We start from the raw sequence: 14,417 nt of genomic DNA on the forward strand, positions 1-14,417 counted from the left end.
GGGCATGGATTTATATAGAATTATAAATGTATCCATACACTCAATAAGAGAAGGGATGGCTTGATACTTTAAGTATCAAACTCTACTCCCGCTGGGGGGTGGAGGGGGAGGATGGGGTCTCACCCAGGAAGCCTTTCTGACCTTTCCCACGCCCTCACCCCCAGGCTGGCTTAGATACCTGGCCTCTGTCCCCAGCTAAAGCATACTCCTCTTTGGAGTTCCCTTTCCCTTTCCCTTTAGAGTTGGTGACCTCAGAATGGATCCATTCACCTAAGCCTCCTTCTATACAACTTCTTCACGCAGAACTTCTCATCAATCACCAAGTCCTACTGATTTCACCTTCTAGAATTTTCTCAGATCTCTCTCCTCATCATCCTCGATTGCCTGGCCTATTGCATTAAACCCCAAACTGATCTCTCTGCCGCTGGATTTACTTGTTTGTTTGTACATTTGTTGATTTTAGGTAGTGCATTGTAGAATCCTCAGGAAATACACTAATGCCTCAGAATATTTCTCATTAAAAGTCAGCCAGAATAATAGGACTTTTTTAATCTAATAGGATTTATATATTCAAAAAAATTCTATAGGATGTTGTCATTGCTCAAAATTCCTTTTGAAATATCCTAGAGACTGCCCATTATATAATCTTTTATATACCCTCAATGATGAGAAATTTATGTATGTGGAAATCATAGTAGCATTTTTTGACTTCCAGTAGTGATTTTTAGCCAGTATGATGAATGGACAAAATGGATAAAATCATGTGAAGTACAAAAAGAGGCAACACTAATAAAAATAATAAGACCAGTTTATTTTTGTGCTTCATAAACTGGCTATAGCAGCAGTTCGAATGATGAAATTCCAAAATTGTTTTACTTGCTTCATTGCAAAGCCACCCCAAGTGACTGTTTTGAAACACAGTATTATTTTAGACATATGAATTGTAGTAGCTTTTGAAAAAAATACTGTCTCATTACTTACACTTTACATAATTTATCTTTTAATAATAATGCTAATAACAACCCTATAAAAAGCTTATTTAGTATTATGAGGTGAAGCTAAAACTGTAAATATCTGCCAATAAGAAAACATTAATAGAAGGGTACCAAAACAGTTGTTTTGTGAATTACAAGGACAAGTGTAAGGTTTAAGCCTTGAAAAGGCACTGTAGCTCTTCAGGGCTGATTTCTTATCTAAAAATATAAAACTATCCCATCCACCTTGATATTCTAATTCAAAAATTTAAATAAAAGTGATTTTTGCATGTAAATTTTTTGTCACTCGTACTATGAAAATATCATATATTAATATAACTTCTTATTTTTTCATTTTGAAAGAAACTTATAGATAAAATACATTTCTTTTCTGCATCAGAAAAGCCCAGGATAATGACACAGAATCCGACTGAATTGTAAGAAAAGATACATAAAGAAAGTAGAGAAGACAATTTTTTTTTAAATTTAGAGTGTTCTTTTCTAACAGGGAAGGATAGCTCCCTCCAAACAGGATTCACTCCTAATCTTGTATAGCAGAACCATTCACATTAACCACAAAATATTTAGTCCTTATGGAAGTTGAGGAGCTTTGAAACGGAAGCTGTTCTACAAATTTAGAAGCCTGATACGGGAATTGTCGAGTGTGCTGTGATGTACTATTGGGTAAAATTTTATGGAGAATGTCTGCTCTCCATCTTTCCTCATCATTTTCATACTGTCCCTCATGTATGAAAATGATCCCCTCAGAATTGTTTTTCTCCTTGTGATAATATTGACTCAGCCTCAGTGGAGATAATCCAGTCCTATGTAGGCTTAAATATAAAAAGCAATTAATGTTTTAAATTCAGAACTAGTTTCAAGCTCTGTTTCTTTATGTATTAGGGGTTAATTGAATGTCTTGTTTCTTCTATCTTGAATGATATTTACATAGCAGGTAAATTAAGCTTATTCTTGGTTCTAAATTTTTATGGGTTTTTTGATGCAGAAAAAAGTCACCTTAAATGGTTTCTTGGACACGCTCATGTCAGATCCTCCCCCGCAGTGCCTGGTCTGGCTGCCCCTTCTGCATCGACTGGCAAATGTAGAAAATGGTGAGTAGTTACTACTGAGGCAATTTTTTTAGCCTTTTTTAAAAACTGAAGTATAATTGATTTACAATGTTGCATTAGTTTCATGTGTACAGCAAAGTGATTCAGGTATATATATATATATATATATATATATATATATATATATAATAAAATATATATTATTTTCCCTTATAGGTTATTACAAAATATTGAGTATAATTCCCTGTGGTATACAGTAGGTCCCTGTTGGTTTTATATTTTAAATATGGGAATGTGTATACATTAATATACATATAAATAACATATATGTATATGTTAATACCAAACTCCTAAGGCAATTTTTTTCATTACCGAAATTAGGCCATCAAATCTATAGTAATTAAGCCAAGGTCATTGTTTTAGGGAGGTCTATTTAGTAGTTCCAAATTTTAATGGAACTAACCTGTCTCCCTCATCAGTAAGGCCTTATAGGTGCACTGCAAAATTAGGACTGTCTGTTCTAAAAATTTATTAAATCTCACAGTCTACCTCTCAGTTACAAATCAGGTGTGGCTTAAAAACTTACTGTAATGGGAAGAGAACCTCAGTAAGGAATGTGACATTTTCTAGTATTTGTTTTAGGTATGAACTTCTACTCTTGGTATACCTGGCATTGACTATTTCTTCCTAGGCACTCCATTAGGAATAGGTGGAGGAGATAGAAAAAAATTGGATGGTTGCACCTTGCTAATCTTTAGTCATATGCTCCAAATTGTAAGCTTTCAATGGTTGTAGTTATGTAAAAGAAATGAGTAATGTAACTTTTGTCATGTGCTTTTGTTTTTATAAAAGCAAGTATTTCTATGTTAAAAGTAGTTACTCTTGGCATATCCAAACTTATATAAAATACGGTTCAGAACAAGGTTTAAAGAAATTTAAACATGGAACAATTCATTGCCTCCATCTGATCTTTAGATGTTCTTATTTACTGTTTAATTTAACTCTGGGAATTCTCTAGCCTTAAACAGAAAATAATTTATCTCCTATCTCTTACTAGAATCTTTACTTCTACACATCTCTTTAATATACATTGGGGTTAAAGTTAGCTTATTTTAAATTCCCATTTAGAACATCTGGCATCTGCCCTAATTATCTCCCTTAGTTAAAGTTATAAATCTATCCTGTTCTGCTCATGGAGAAGATTTAAAGAATGAACTTACTAGTTTCTCTGTAAGCACTACCAATCATAGATTTTTTTTTTTATGCTTCTTATTCATCTGCTAGAGCAAAGAGCAATCAAGGTCCAGATCATGCAGGAAGAGTTCATATTACTGTTTTGCAGTTTAAGAACTAGTCATTTTCCAATTATAAAATTGTCATTTCACGCCTTCTCTCTCAGCATTTCCTGTTGCAGGAAATGAGTTCCTTAGGCCCTGTCCCAGAACAGTTGTCCCTAGATTCAAGTCTCACTTCAGCCTTTCCCAGGAGGCAGAAAAAGGGGATATGATGCTGGTTCAGAAGACAATGTGTTCAAAACTGGTTATGTCTTTGTTTTTACAATTTACTTTTCATCTTTATTTATTTTTATTTGCATTATTTTCCCTGGCTGGTTAGCCAGAGAAAAAGTTTACCAAAAGCATGAATTGTTCTTATTGTTGTTGATATCTTTAGCTCATAACATGCAGTTACTTGGATTCAAATCTCAAATATTTTACCTTGCCTGCTTTATAATTCAAATTTTCTGCCAAAGAAAGTTGTGTCTCTTGAACTATCTGACTTAGAACTGTATTCAGACAACTTATTCATCTCTTTGGGCCCTATCCATCTGCCTCTCGGGAAATAAAAAAAAAAAAAATCTCTTAAACGAAAGCAGTGTCACTCATGAAATAAGCCCATTAGCTACTCCATTTTTTAAAAAGTAACTCAATTTTCCCATCCAGTTTTTCTACTCTTCTTCCATTTGCCTTTCTTTCTTCTTCCTCTCATTTTCCATTTCTCTCATATTTGCTCTCAACCCACTGGACAATCAGCTGTGTTCATCCATTGTGCTTCTGAGTCTTCCATGAGCTGTGCTGATCTCCTGGAGACAGAGAGCATTTGGGGGAAAGGCGAGCCAGTTTGGGTAATTTATAGTCTTGTAGTATAAGGGACGGGAGTTAAGAAGAGCAAATGGAATTACAGAGATTTGCCGTTAAAAGAACCCCTATCCTCCATCCCCTTCTGTTTCTCCCACCTCCACACACATGCTGGAAAAGGGTAGTGAGAGTCTAGGAATAAACTTAATGCTTCTCTCGGTGAAAAGTGACTATCATTGGAAATCATGACGCACAGCAGAAAAATGCAATTCTTGTTGGACTGTATTTTTCCTTCTTCTGGCTCATACTTTTGTTTTCTTGTTTTTTTCTTCATTAACTTGCCCCTCAGTCTTCCATCCAGTTGAGTGTTCGTACTGCCACAGTGAGAGTATGATGGGATTTCGCTACCGATGCCAACAGTGTCACAATTACCAGCTCTGTCAGGACTGCTTCTGGAGGGGACATGCCGGTGGTTCCCATAGCAACCAGCACCAAATGAAAGAGTACACATCCTGGGTAAGGCAAGGTCCAGGCAATACTTACAGTTGGATGTGTGAGTGTCGTCCAGAATGCAAGGGAATGGCAAGCATGGTGACTGAATCAAGCGACACACTTACCTTCTCCTCTCACATTCCCTCCTTCCCCTCCCACTCCCCATCTTACTGGGACCTCTTACTTATTGTGTCTGAACCCAGTGTAGCTTCCTAAGGCTTAAAATATAGGAAGACTCAAATGATATTACTTCTTGGAATACAGATAATTCAGTATCGATTTAGGTAACAACCAAACACCTTCTGGAACATAATCTCATTTTCACAGTAAGTTAAGGTTCTTTTCAAGTTTGGGGGTGGTTTGTGGGAATTGCCTAAAAATTATTGTTAGTCAGATTCTGGAGTTGTCTTAACTGCATGACTGGAACATGAAGGAAAGACCTGTGAGCGTGTGGGCTTAAGGATGCTGTTTCATTCTACTTTCTTAGAGGAGGGGAAGATATTAGAAAATCATCTTTTCATGAGTAGTGCAAGTGACTAACTTGTGGGAGGTGACCTGTGATACTAACCTGCTAAAGGTGACCTGTCCATGTGGTGAAAGTGTTCTCAGGAGCACATGACACTGAGTCTATGGGAAGAATTTGACTCCGTGAGCTTGCTGTCCAGGTGGTTTACAGTTTGCTGACCTCTGTCTCAGTTCAACTCAAAGACCAGATCCAGTGATGTTGTTCTGGTGCTTCTGTGAAAGTATTGCTCTATGTACAGATTATCTTTCATGGAATGTGCCATCAGCCCTGCCAACTCCTCTTGGAATAGTTGTATCATAAGAAAATGAAGACTTTTTAAAAACATTTTTTCTATATTTTAATGTGTCTCAAATTAACCTATAGTCTTTACTTAAAGAGTAACTCATTTTATTTTTAAAAAGGTCTTCAGATATGCATTTTAATTGAAGTATAGTTTATTTACAATGTTGTGTTAGTTTCAGGTGTACAGCAAAGTGATTCAGTTATACATATATGTATAATACATATATTTATTCTTTTTCAGATTATTTCCCATATAGGTTATTACAAAATATCGAGTGTAGTTCCCTGTGCTATACAGTAGGTCTTTGTTGTTTATCTATTTTATATATAGTAGTGTGTATATGTTAATCCCAAATTCTTAATTTATCCTTCCCTGCCCACCTTCCCCCTTTGGTAACCATAGTTTATTTTCTATGTCTGTGAGTGTGTTTCTGTTTTATAAATAAGTTCATTTGTATCATTTTTTTTAGATTCCACATAGAATTGATATCATATGATATTTGTCTTTCTCTGTCTGACTTACTTCACTTAGTATGATAATCCCCGGGTCCATCCATGTTACTGCAAATGGCATTATTTCATTCTTCTTTATGGCCGAGTAGTGAGAATATACATTTTCAATCAGAATGTTCTTTCTAGGAATTATTATTGGGAACTGATATTCAGTGCAAATACGTTAATTGCTTAGCACATGTCAGATTCTGAGTTCAAGTAAGAGTTCTTCACGAAGGCATTGTATACTGAGGGCTTGATGCTAGTTCAAATGCCACCCATCACTACTGGCTATATCACATGCTGAGAACAGATATACTAGCACAGATCATGAAATACAATTTAGTATAGAACCCTGGAGGAAATACTTTCTCTTTTCTTATTGTCAGCGTATTACCAGTTTTCAAATATGTTCTATTCCAAGTCCTAGAGGGTTGGTGATTGTAGACTAATCGTTTGTAATTGTTGTTTTATGTAAATGCTAAAGTCAGATAAGGAGCCTTTACTTAGGGGTTTTGAAATCTGCAGTTAAATGGCAGGACAATGTCTTTACAGAGTAGGATCAGACTCCTCACGAGGACAAAGGAACCCCAATGTTTATGGGGTGAAGAGCTGTTGTTACTGCTGTTTTAAGTGTTCTAAGAATTACAGCTCCTAGCAAAAGCCAAAGAGGGACTTCTTGGACAATGTCCCATTACTTAGCTTTTAAAAATGAGGACAAAAGTCACTTCGTTATGTTGCCAGTTATGGACTCTATGTGTCAAAGAAAGTGACAAAATGATAAATCGCTTCTCACAGAAAGGAAAAATTGGGGTAAAGATTTATTATATGTGGTAGACTATTTTTGATAATCTTGGCTGTGAATTTTTAAAATAAACATTCCACTGGTCCAAACAAAAAAGAGGTAGCATGATGCTCTGGAAAGAACATAAATTCTAAAGACTCAGATTGAAGTTCCACTTTTCCTTCTAACCGGATGTATCCAGCCACACCTGAAACATCTTGCCCCTGGATTCCCGCAAAACCTCCTACCCATCTCTTTACTTCCATTCCCATCCCCTCGCAAACCTTCTTCTGTTCTTAAAGAGAAGCAATCCTTCTAGAATCAGGTCACCTCTGAGATTTAACCTGTTCATTGTCTCCCTCTGCATTTGAGATAAAGACCACAGTCTTGGACGCGACATATAAGACTTCAGTGGTCTCCCTCCTGCTTTCCTCTCCAGAACAGGGTCTCCTGTTCTTCCTCCATCTGGAATTACCTTCCAGTGCCCTGAGTTTTGTCAGAAGGACCCCTGCTGTTCATTAAGTCCCAGCTCAGACATCCAGAGCACAATGACTGCTTCCATTTATCACAGCATCTGCTGACACTGTGCAGCCCGAGGCAGTTACCCTGATGGCTAATTCCAAGTGTTCTGGTCCCCGCAAAGAGCAAAATCCTTGACTTAGAGTAGATTATCAAAGAAGATTTCCTGAATGAATGAATGGATATCTGCTATGAAAGCAAATCATCTGATGAAATGTTACATAAATGTTGATTGTTATCACTTGAACCTTTCTTCTTCCTTCCAGAAATCACCCGCTAAGAAGCTCACCAATGCGTTAAGCAAGTCTCTGAGCTGTGCTTCCAGCCGTGAACCTTTGCACCCGATGTTCCCTGACCAGCCTGAGAAACCACTCAACTTGGCCCACATCGTGTGAGTATCTCTACCCTCCAGACTGAGAGACAGCTTTCTTCACTGATGCGCGTGCAGATCCATACAAAGACAATTAATTTCCTATTAGTTGTCAGGGACCAAGTTTTAAATTTTATTGTCTTAAAAAAGAAAGAGTGAAAGTCATGTTATTATAATTTTTTTCATGGAGAGGTATACAGTACTTCTGCCCAGATGTACAAGTATGCCACACTATATAATTTACCTTGAAGTGGAAAATATTCAAAAATTTTATAATTGTAAAATAACGATGTTATTGGAGTTCGCACAATTGGACATTAATAATCAACAGAATTACCGTGGTCAGGAAATCTTAAAGCACACCGTACCTTAACGTCATGTGTGCCTTGAGTCCTAAATAGAGAAGCCTTCTGTTTCCTTTCTCTGCACAGCCAGTCATCTTAAAGATGCCAGCAAACCTAGGAATCATTGCTGTTGTGGTTTTATCCCAAGTTACATAACTTTAGAAGAATCACGGCCTTTGCAAGGGAGGGTTGAAGAGGGGGTATTGGAGGGGAAATTCATCCAAAGTATGTGTGAGTTTGGGGGACAAAGGGAACTGGGCCAAGGAATGGTGCTACCACCGACCCCTTCCACCTCGCAAAAGCCTCATGTCGGGGGACCTGTCTCAGGCCTGGCTGGCTCAGAAAACAGAGGAGGCTTAGGTAGAAGAAAGTATTTCTTCCTTGGTGTTATCTTGGGCTCAGAAGAAGAAAGAAGTTCATTACCTACTTTGGGGCACAGTTAGGAGTTACATAGTCACAAGTGCCTCAGGAAGCCTCTAGAACAGGCTTTCCCCCTCCTTCTGAACTGCCTTTCATTGTGCACACTTCAGCACTACCACCTGCACTGCAGGGCCTGTGTTTGCCTGTTGACCTCGAGAGGTTGGCTGATGGGACACATGGGTGTTAGGAATCCACCAAGGCAAGGTTCACGCTTCAGGTGGATGAGAACATAACCCATTAGAGGCACTGTGGTGCATCTCAGAGCCTTAGGAAAGCAGCCACTCTTTCCCCTAATGGACATAAACAGATCCCATCAAACCACTGTGCTGCAGCATGTCTGTGGACTTTGTATAAATCCCACAGGGCTTTGTTTGGTTTACTCTGGGTGTGCGCTGAGGGTTCATTGCCCCCAGCAATCCACACAAGTCTGGAAGCATCCACAAACTAATGTAAACTGATTCTGTAGAATGTGGTTGACTTATTTTTGGAAATTTTGCTCCCAAAAATAAGCCTTAAAGTAAACCAGGGGTAAAGAAATCTGGGAAGTGTCCCAAAGGACCAATCACTTGGAGAAAGCGAGCTCATACGAGCTGTTCTCCTAAAGTCTTGACTTACTTCCCCATAGCCAGGGACGATCACTTAGTTGCTTGCGAATGAACAAAACATAAGTGAGGGTAGGTCTGGGCTCTCGGAGCTTGGCCACGGAGTCACTGTCTACCAGCCCCCTTAGGGGTTCCCCCCCAAGAGAACAGCGTTCAATCCGGGAAGATGGGTGTGGGGAAGGTAGGGAGAGGATGGGGGTAAACAGCCTGGCTGTAAGAGCTTTGCAGCAAAACGGAGTTAGGATGGGGCCTCGCACTTGGAGACAGAATTAAGAAGCGAGGCCAGGGACTTCCCTGGTGGTGCAGTGGTTAAGAATCCATCTGCCAATGCAGGGAACATGGGTTTGAGCCCTAGTCCGGGAAGATCCCACCTGCTGTGGAGCAAATAAACAGCCAAAAATAAATAAATTTTTTTAAAAAAATGAGAAAGAAGTGAGGCCATGCCACACAATTTGGGTTCCATGGAGAGTTTCAGGATTCCCCTAAAATTCTACATGAAATGTGCCTTTTTCTGCTAAAAGTTCCACGTTTAACCAGATTCTTAAAATAGTCCTTGAATCAAAACACTGATCTGTACTCATGGATAATATATTTTTCCAGGGTGAATGTCAGTTTTAAAAGACAAATTATACAAAGTATTTAATTGTTGAAATAACACGCAAGAAATTCTGGATTCAGAGTGGCCAATCTCTATTAGAACAGATTTTTTACTATTTTTTAGCTTTAGACATTTTTCTATTTGTTATTCTGATGTTATTGCCCTGAACAGATATTTATGTTCCTTTTTTTTTTTTTTTTTTGGATGGGGATATCTAAGACTTCTAATCTTAAAGTATGCTGTTCATTTAGCTATTTTAAATTATCATAGGCACATAAAAGCCACTTAAGTAGTGGCATTTTGGTGTTTTGGCATTTGTTCTTAGCTATTGTATTGCTTGTAAATGTTACCATGATTAACTGTCTCTATTCTATTCAATTTTTTGCTGCCAAAAGAGATACTTGGTAAGTCAATAGTCTTTAGTGTGCTTATAAAGACTTATAATTATAAGTGGTTATGAGACACAAAACAGGTGAGAGATATGAGGCTAGCTTAAAACTAATTCTGCCTTTAAGCTGAGCACTTTCAGTTTATGAAAAGAATGCCAATTTTTTAAAAATGTCCTTTGCAGACATCTTGTCCAGAAAGAAAACTTTGCACTAGGCCTCTGTGACTTTATCTTCTGGAGCTATTTATTTTTCATAAGACTAAATATGTTTAAAATTCCCAATGTGACCTATTTATTAGATAAGGTAACTTGCCATTTGATTGTGGAGGAAATAGGTCCCTTTGAAAACTGCTCTTTGGTGCCAAGGTTAGCCATTCTGTGTCCCAAGTTCAACATTTTCGTGATGAACGTTAAGTGTGAAGCCATTTACTAAGGAACTGCAATTTCAGCTTTGCGGTGACCAGGTTCAATAGAGTAAATTTACCAGACGAGTTAAAAAGCATTCCAAATCCACTTGTTTTCTCATTTCCTAGAGATAGAGCAAGAGGGGAACATTAATAAAAAGACAAAAGAAAACCAGAAATGTTGTCAAGTTGATTTTTTTCCACTTTTTTTCAAAGTTAAAATGAAGATATTTCATTCTGCCTACTGTTTTAAAATCTGATACACCTAACTTTTCAAAATACACAGAGCACATTTGTTTAAAATTAGCATCCTTCTTATAAAGTGAAAGTGTCCTGCTCAAAGCAGAATTAGCTTTAAACTAGTCTCATGTATCACGCACATCCTAGATAAGTAATATAAAACACTAAGCTAGTTTTCAGAACTTCGGCTAATATGTTCAGAGTAGATTAAATACTGAAGCTGCTATTTTGACCTCACCCAACAAAGAATGTGTCTTTAAAAAATCTGAGAACAGAGTTTAGCATAAGGTACTGAGAACCAAAAGTGTCAATGAATTTTTGCATGTAGTGCTGACATTTTATAACCTGCCTTGCATCATGTCCATTCCCATAAATACATTGGGACAAACAAGTCTACCTTTTTCGCAGAATCTCTTCATTGTAGAATCCAAACTAACTCTGGTTTCCTAAGATAAAAATTAAACCTTTACAACTTTTGCCTCTTAGTCAAGTTGACACAAATAGATTCTACAGGCTACTGTATTCATGTTTCATCTTCAAAAAATTCTGTACTGTCAAACTCATACATAGAATTATAGTGAAATTAAAATTTCCTGACTCAGAACGCTGCCCTGCCCCATCATCCATCTTCTGAACTCTAAATTCCACCTCATTGTACCGTGGAACATCTTACAGTGAACCTAAAATAAAACTAAAAACAGCTTGGAGATGAGATGGGGATCTATCATTTTACCTGAACTAAGACATCAGTTATAGGAATGAAAATTGAGACAGTGGAGGACAGACATGATGCAGTCGGTGTTTAAGGTTGTGGGCAATTCCGGGGAATATTGAACCCTATTTTCCTTCTCTAATCATATGAAAAAAGTGAAGTTTTTGGGATGCCTTGCACTATATGTCCTATCATATAGATCATCCAGATAACAGAAAGTCAATAAATCCCTGCGGTGCTTAATTGTGTCTTCACTTAGAGCAAAGAGCGAAGAAGGCATGATACGATTTTGCAGCTGGGTCCTTACAGGCCCGGGTATCCTGGAAGAGGGCCATCGTCATGGGGAACACAAGAAGTTTCCAAAGCCTCAGGAATCTTCCTCTTTCCAAGAGGATGTAGATTCTGATTATCATCAAGTTTTCTGAGCTTCTCTCTTTAGAAGTTAGTAGGCTGCCTCAAAATCCTCATTCTATCTGAGAACATGACTCAATGAAACACCAAGGCTCAAAGCTCATGAATAAACATTCCTGTGGTTTCCAGAGATCTTCCCCGCAATGCTTAAACAGACATTCTGTCTTCTCAAGGAAATGTAACTTCCCAAAACACTTCAAGAATTGAATTGGAAAATGTAAAATTCTGTGTTGATCCTGGGTAAGATAAGAACTCTGATCTTACCAGCTCCTTTCCTTGAGAGATCGGATAGTTGTCAACTTGTGACTTTTATTTGTTTTAACTTTCCATCCATTTTCCATTTAACTGTACTTCGTTTTAGGCCACCCAGACCTGTAACCAGCATGAATGACAGCATGTTCTCCCACTCTGTCCCCTCCTCAGGAAGTCCTTTTATTACCAGGAGGTAAGTTCCAACCCTATTATAAAATAAAACTTCTCTTTGGTAATAAGCCTTGATTTTGTGGCAAGAAAAATATTCTCATTTAAGCCAAATGTGGAAGATTACTGTTAGAAACTAGTTTGTAAATATCTGTCACAAGTTGTTAATTTCATTCATTTGGATGCGTTTGAAGAGGGCTAGGATGGCTTTGGGAATGAATGTCACTTCTGGAAACTTGCATTTACAATCCATCCACAGTAAGAATGCAGGGTTTATTTAAGTTTTACTACTGACACACATGCATTCTGGCTCATTGAGAAAGTCACTTTTATAGCACTTGGAATGACCCATTTAAGCCAGGGAATTGGAATTTCAAGATGCAACGGGGAAATTATGATGGACATTCTTAAACATCTCATAATATAAAGCTCCAGATATAAAAGAATCTTCTTCTTAGTGAACTCTAGAGTTCCTGAGGCTAGAGGCTCAAGACCAAATTTAGAAATATAGTTTCTCAATAAGTAATTCATGGATAAGAACAAGAACTTTAAAAAAAAAGAGGGTAGATGCGTGTCTCATCTTTTTGCACAAAGATCCACTGCCCTGTAAGCAAACAGGTGAAGCAGATACTTCTCTTAAAACTAGCACAATGAATAGGCAGGGGTCAAGAGGTACTCTAAGTCGTTTGATCAAATATCACAAATAAAGCACCAGAGAATTATTTTAAGGAACACATGGAGAAGGCTCACAGGAAGGCAGAAACAAAGGTAAGGACAATTGGAGTGAGTAATTGAATGTAAGATTTCAAATGGCTTTCAGTAGGAAACAAATGGCCTCATGTTTCAAAAACAAACATAATCAATCTTTTCCCTGAAGAGTTGCTGAGGTACCAATTTCCCTGTAATATCCTGGTACGTTCTAGTGAAGATTTGCAGACAGTGAGACTCAGAACACTGCTGATTTTTTCTCCGAGTTCCTGGATTTGTCCATCAGCAGGAACCTGAGATGAAGGTGTTCCCCATAATTGTAATCAGCAGAATAAACAGAATGTGGTGTTTCCCACTATAAATTAATCAAGTCTGTCACAAATAGAAATGGGAAGGCAATTGAACTGCATAACATCCACAGTGAAATCCTATGGTTGAAGCCCAGTTTATTCCTTTTAGCACTACTTTTCAGAGCCACCAGCAGATTAAACCACATTTTCTAAAACAAAATCATAAACTGTAAAGTCTATTAGAAACATGGGCCTGTGCCTCTATCTTGGGACGATCTGGCGTGATGTTAACAAAGATATGCTTTTATTAGGAAGCTCTGCATTCTGCAAATGTCAAGCAGAGGTAGACCCCATCCTTACTGAAGGTCATTTTATATCATTTCAGCTTGGACGGTGCTTTATGATGGATGCGTCTAGATGGATAACATGGCTTCTTCTACTCTAAAATATTCCTATAATATTTTGAGCTGTTCTGGTTTCTCCAGGGGGCATGGTACCCCAAAATATGATCATTTCCCTTTCTTCCCATTTTCAGTCCTTCTGGAATGTTCCCTCTGAACCTCAAGCACGTTGTTTAAAGTTTGCAGTTCTTCTTATCGTCACGGAGGTTGGCCTCTGGTTTCTGTTTTAAGGGTGCCGTTCAATAAAGCTGTGTACACTGAACGTCTTTCCTCTCTGAGTGGGCCTTGCTCTGTCCATGGGAGGTTTTAACGGGGTCTCGTTGTTTGCATCCCTCAGGTTGCCTGAGGGGATAAGTGCATCCAGCCCTGTGGCTGAGGAGCATTTGCACATAAAGCTGTATGTAAATCAGCTTGACCACAGCGCACGGTCAGTATCCCAGCCCTGAAGCACTAATCGTAGTAGTAGTTCCATAGCTAGACCGCTAGTCCTACTTCATCACTAAAATCCTCTTGTAGTATGCTTTGGTGGAGATACAGGTCTTCTGGGGTTTCATGAGATTCCATTGAGAATTTCCAACTTGAGCTGGACTGCACAGCTCTTTTTCTCGTTTCCACTTTTCCACTTCTTTTATTGATTTTATGTCTTCATGCCAGTATGTATGAGATGAGTAAATGTGAAGAGTACCATGTTGGATCTCCTTCTTTGGACGATTCTCTGCTTTGGTACAGTTTGCAAGACCCCAGATGGTGATTCCTTAGACTCTTGTATTAAAGAGCCTCTTGGAATGATTTTAACACTAACTGGGTGAGATCAGGACAACATCACATGGTTGGACCATATTACAGTAAAAGACTTGAGGACTTACATCTTTCTGTCCTCCTGGGCTTGGGCCAT

The 14,417-nt window shown here is 38.2% G+C and overlaps 1 protein-coding gene across 24 annotated transcripts in view; it reads left to right on the forward strand.

The window, feature by feature from the left end:
• The window catches only part of DTNA (dystrobrevin alpha), a 390,047-nt gene that overhangs the window by 317,741 nt on the left and 57,889 nt on the right, over positions 1 to 14,417 (forward strand). For 22 of the 24 annotated variants that reach the window (XM_028480006.2, XM_028480003.2, XM_028480001.2 and 19 more), the window contains 4 exons: positions 1,981 to 2,086; positions 4,469 to 4,635; positions 7,481 to 7,605; positions 12,065 to 12,148. In XM_028480006.2, the coding sequence (XP_028335807.1) occupies positions 1,981 to 2,086; positions 4,469 to 4,635; positions 7,481 to 7,605; positions 12,065 to 12,148 (482 nt within the window). Of the gene's footprint in view, positions 1 to 1,980; positions 2,087 to 4,468; positions 4,636 to 7,480; positions 7,606 to 12,064; positions 12,149 to 13,506; positions 13,805 to 13,859; positions 13,950 to 14,417 lie in introns of those variants that run through there. The other 2 variants (XM_028480017.2, XM_024120966.3) reach the window with 2 other exon arrangements.

The sequence above is a fragment of the Physeter macrocephalus genome, chromosome 19 (genome assembly GCF_002837175.3).
Source record: "Physeter macrocephalus isolate SW-GA chromosome 19, ASM283717v5, whole genome shotgun sequence".
NCBI lineage: Eukaryota > Metazoa > Chordata > Mammalia > Artiodactyla > Physeteridae > Physeter > Physeter macrocephalus.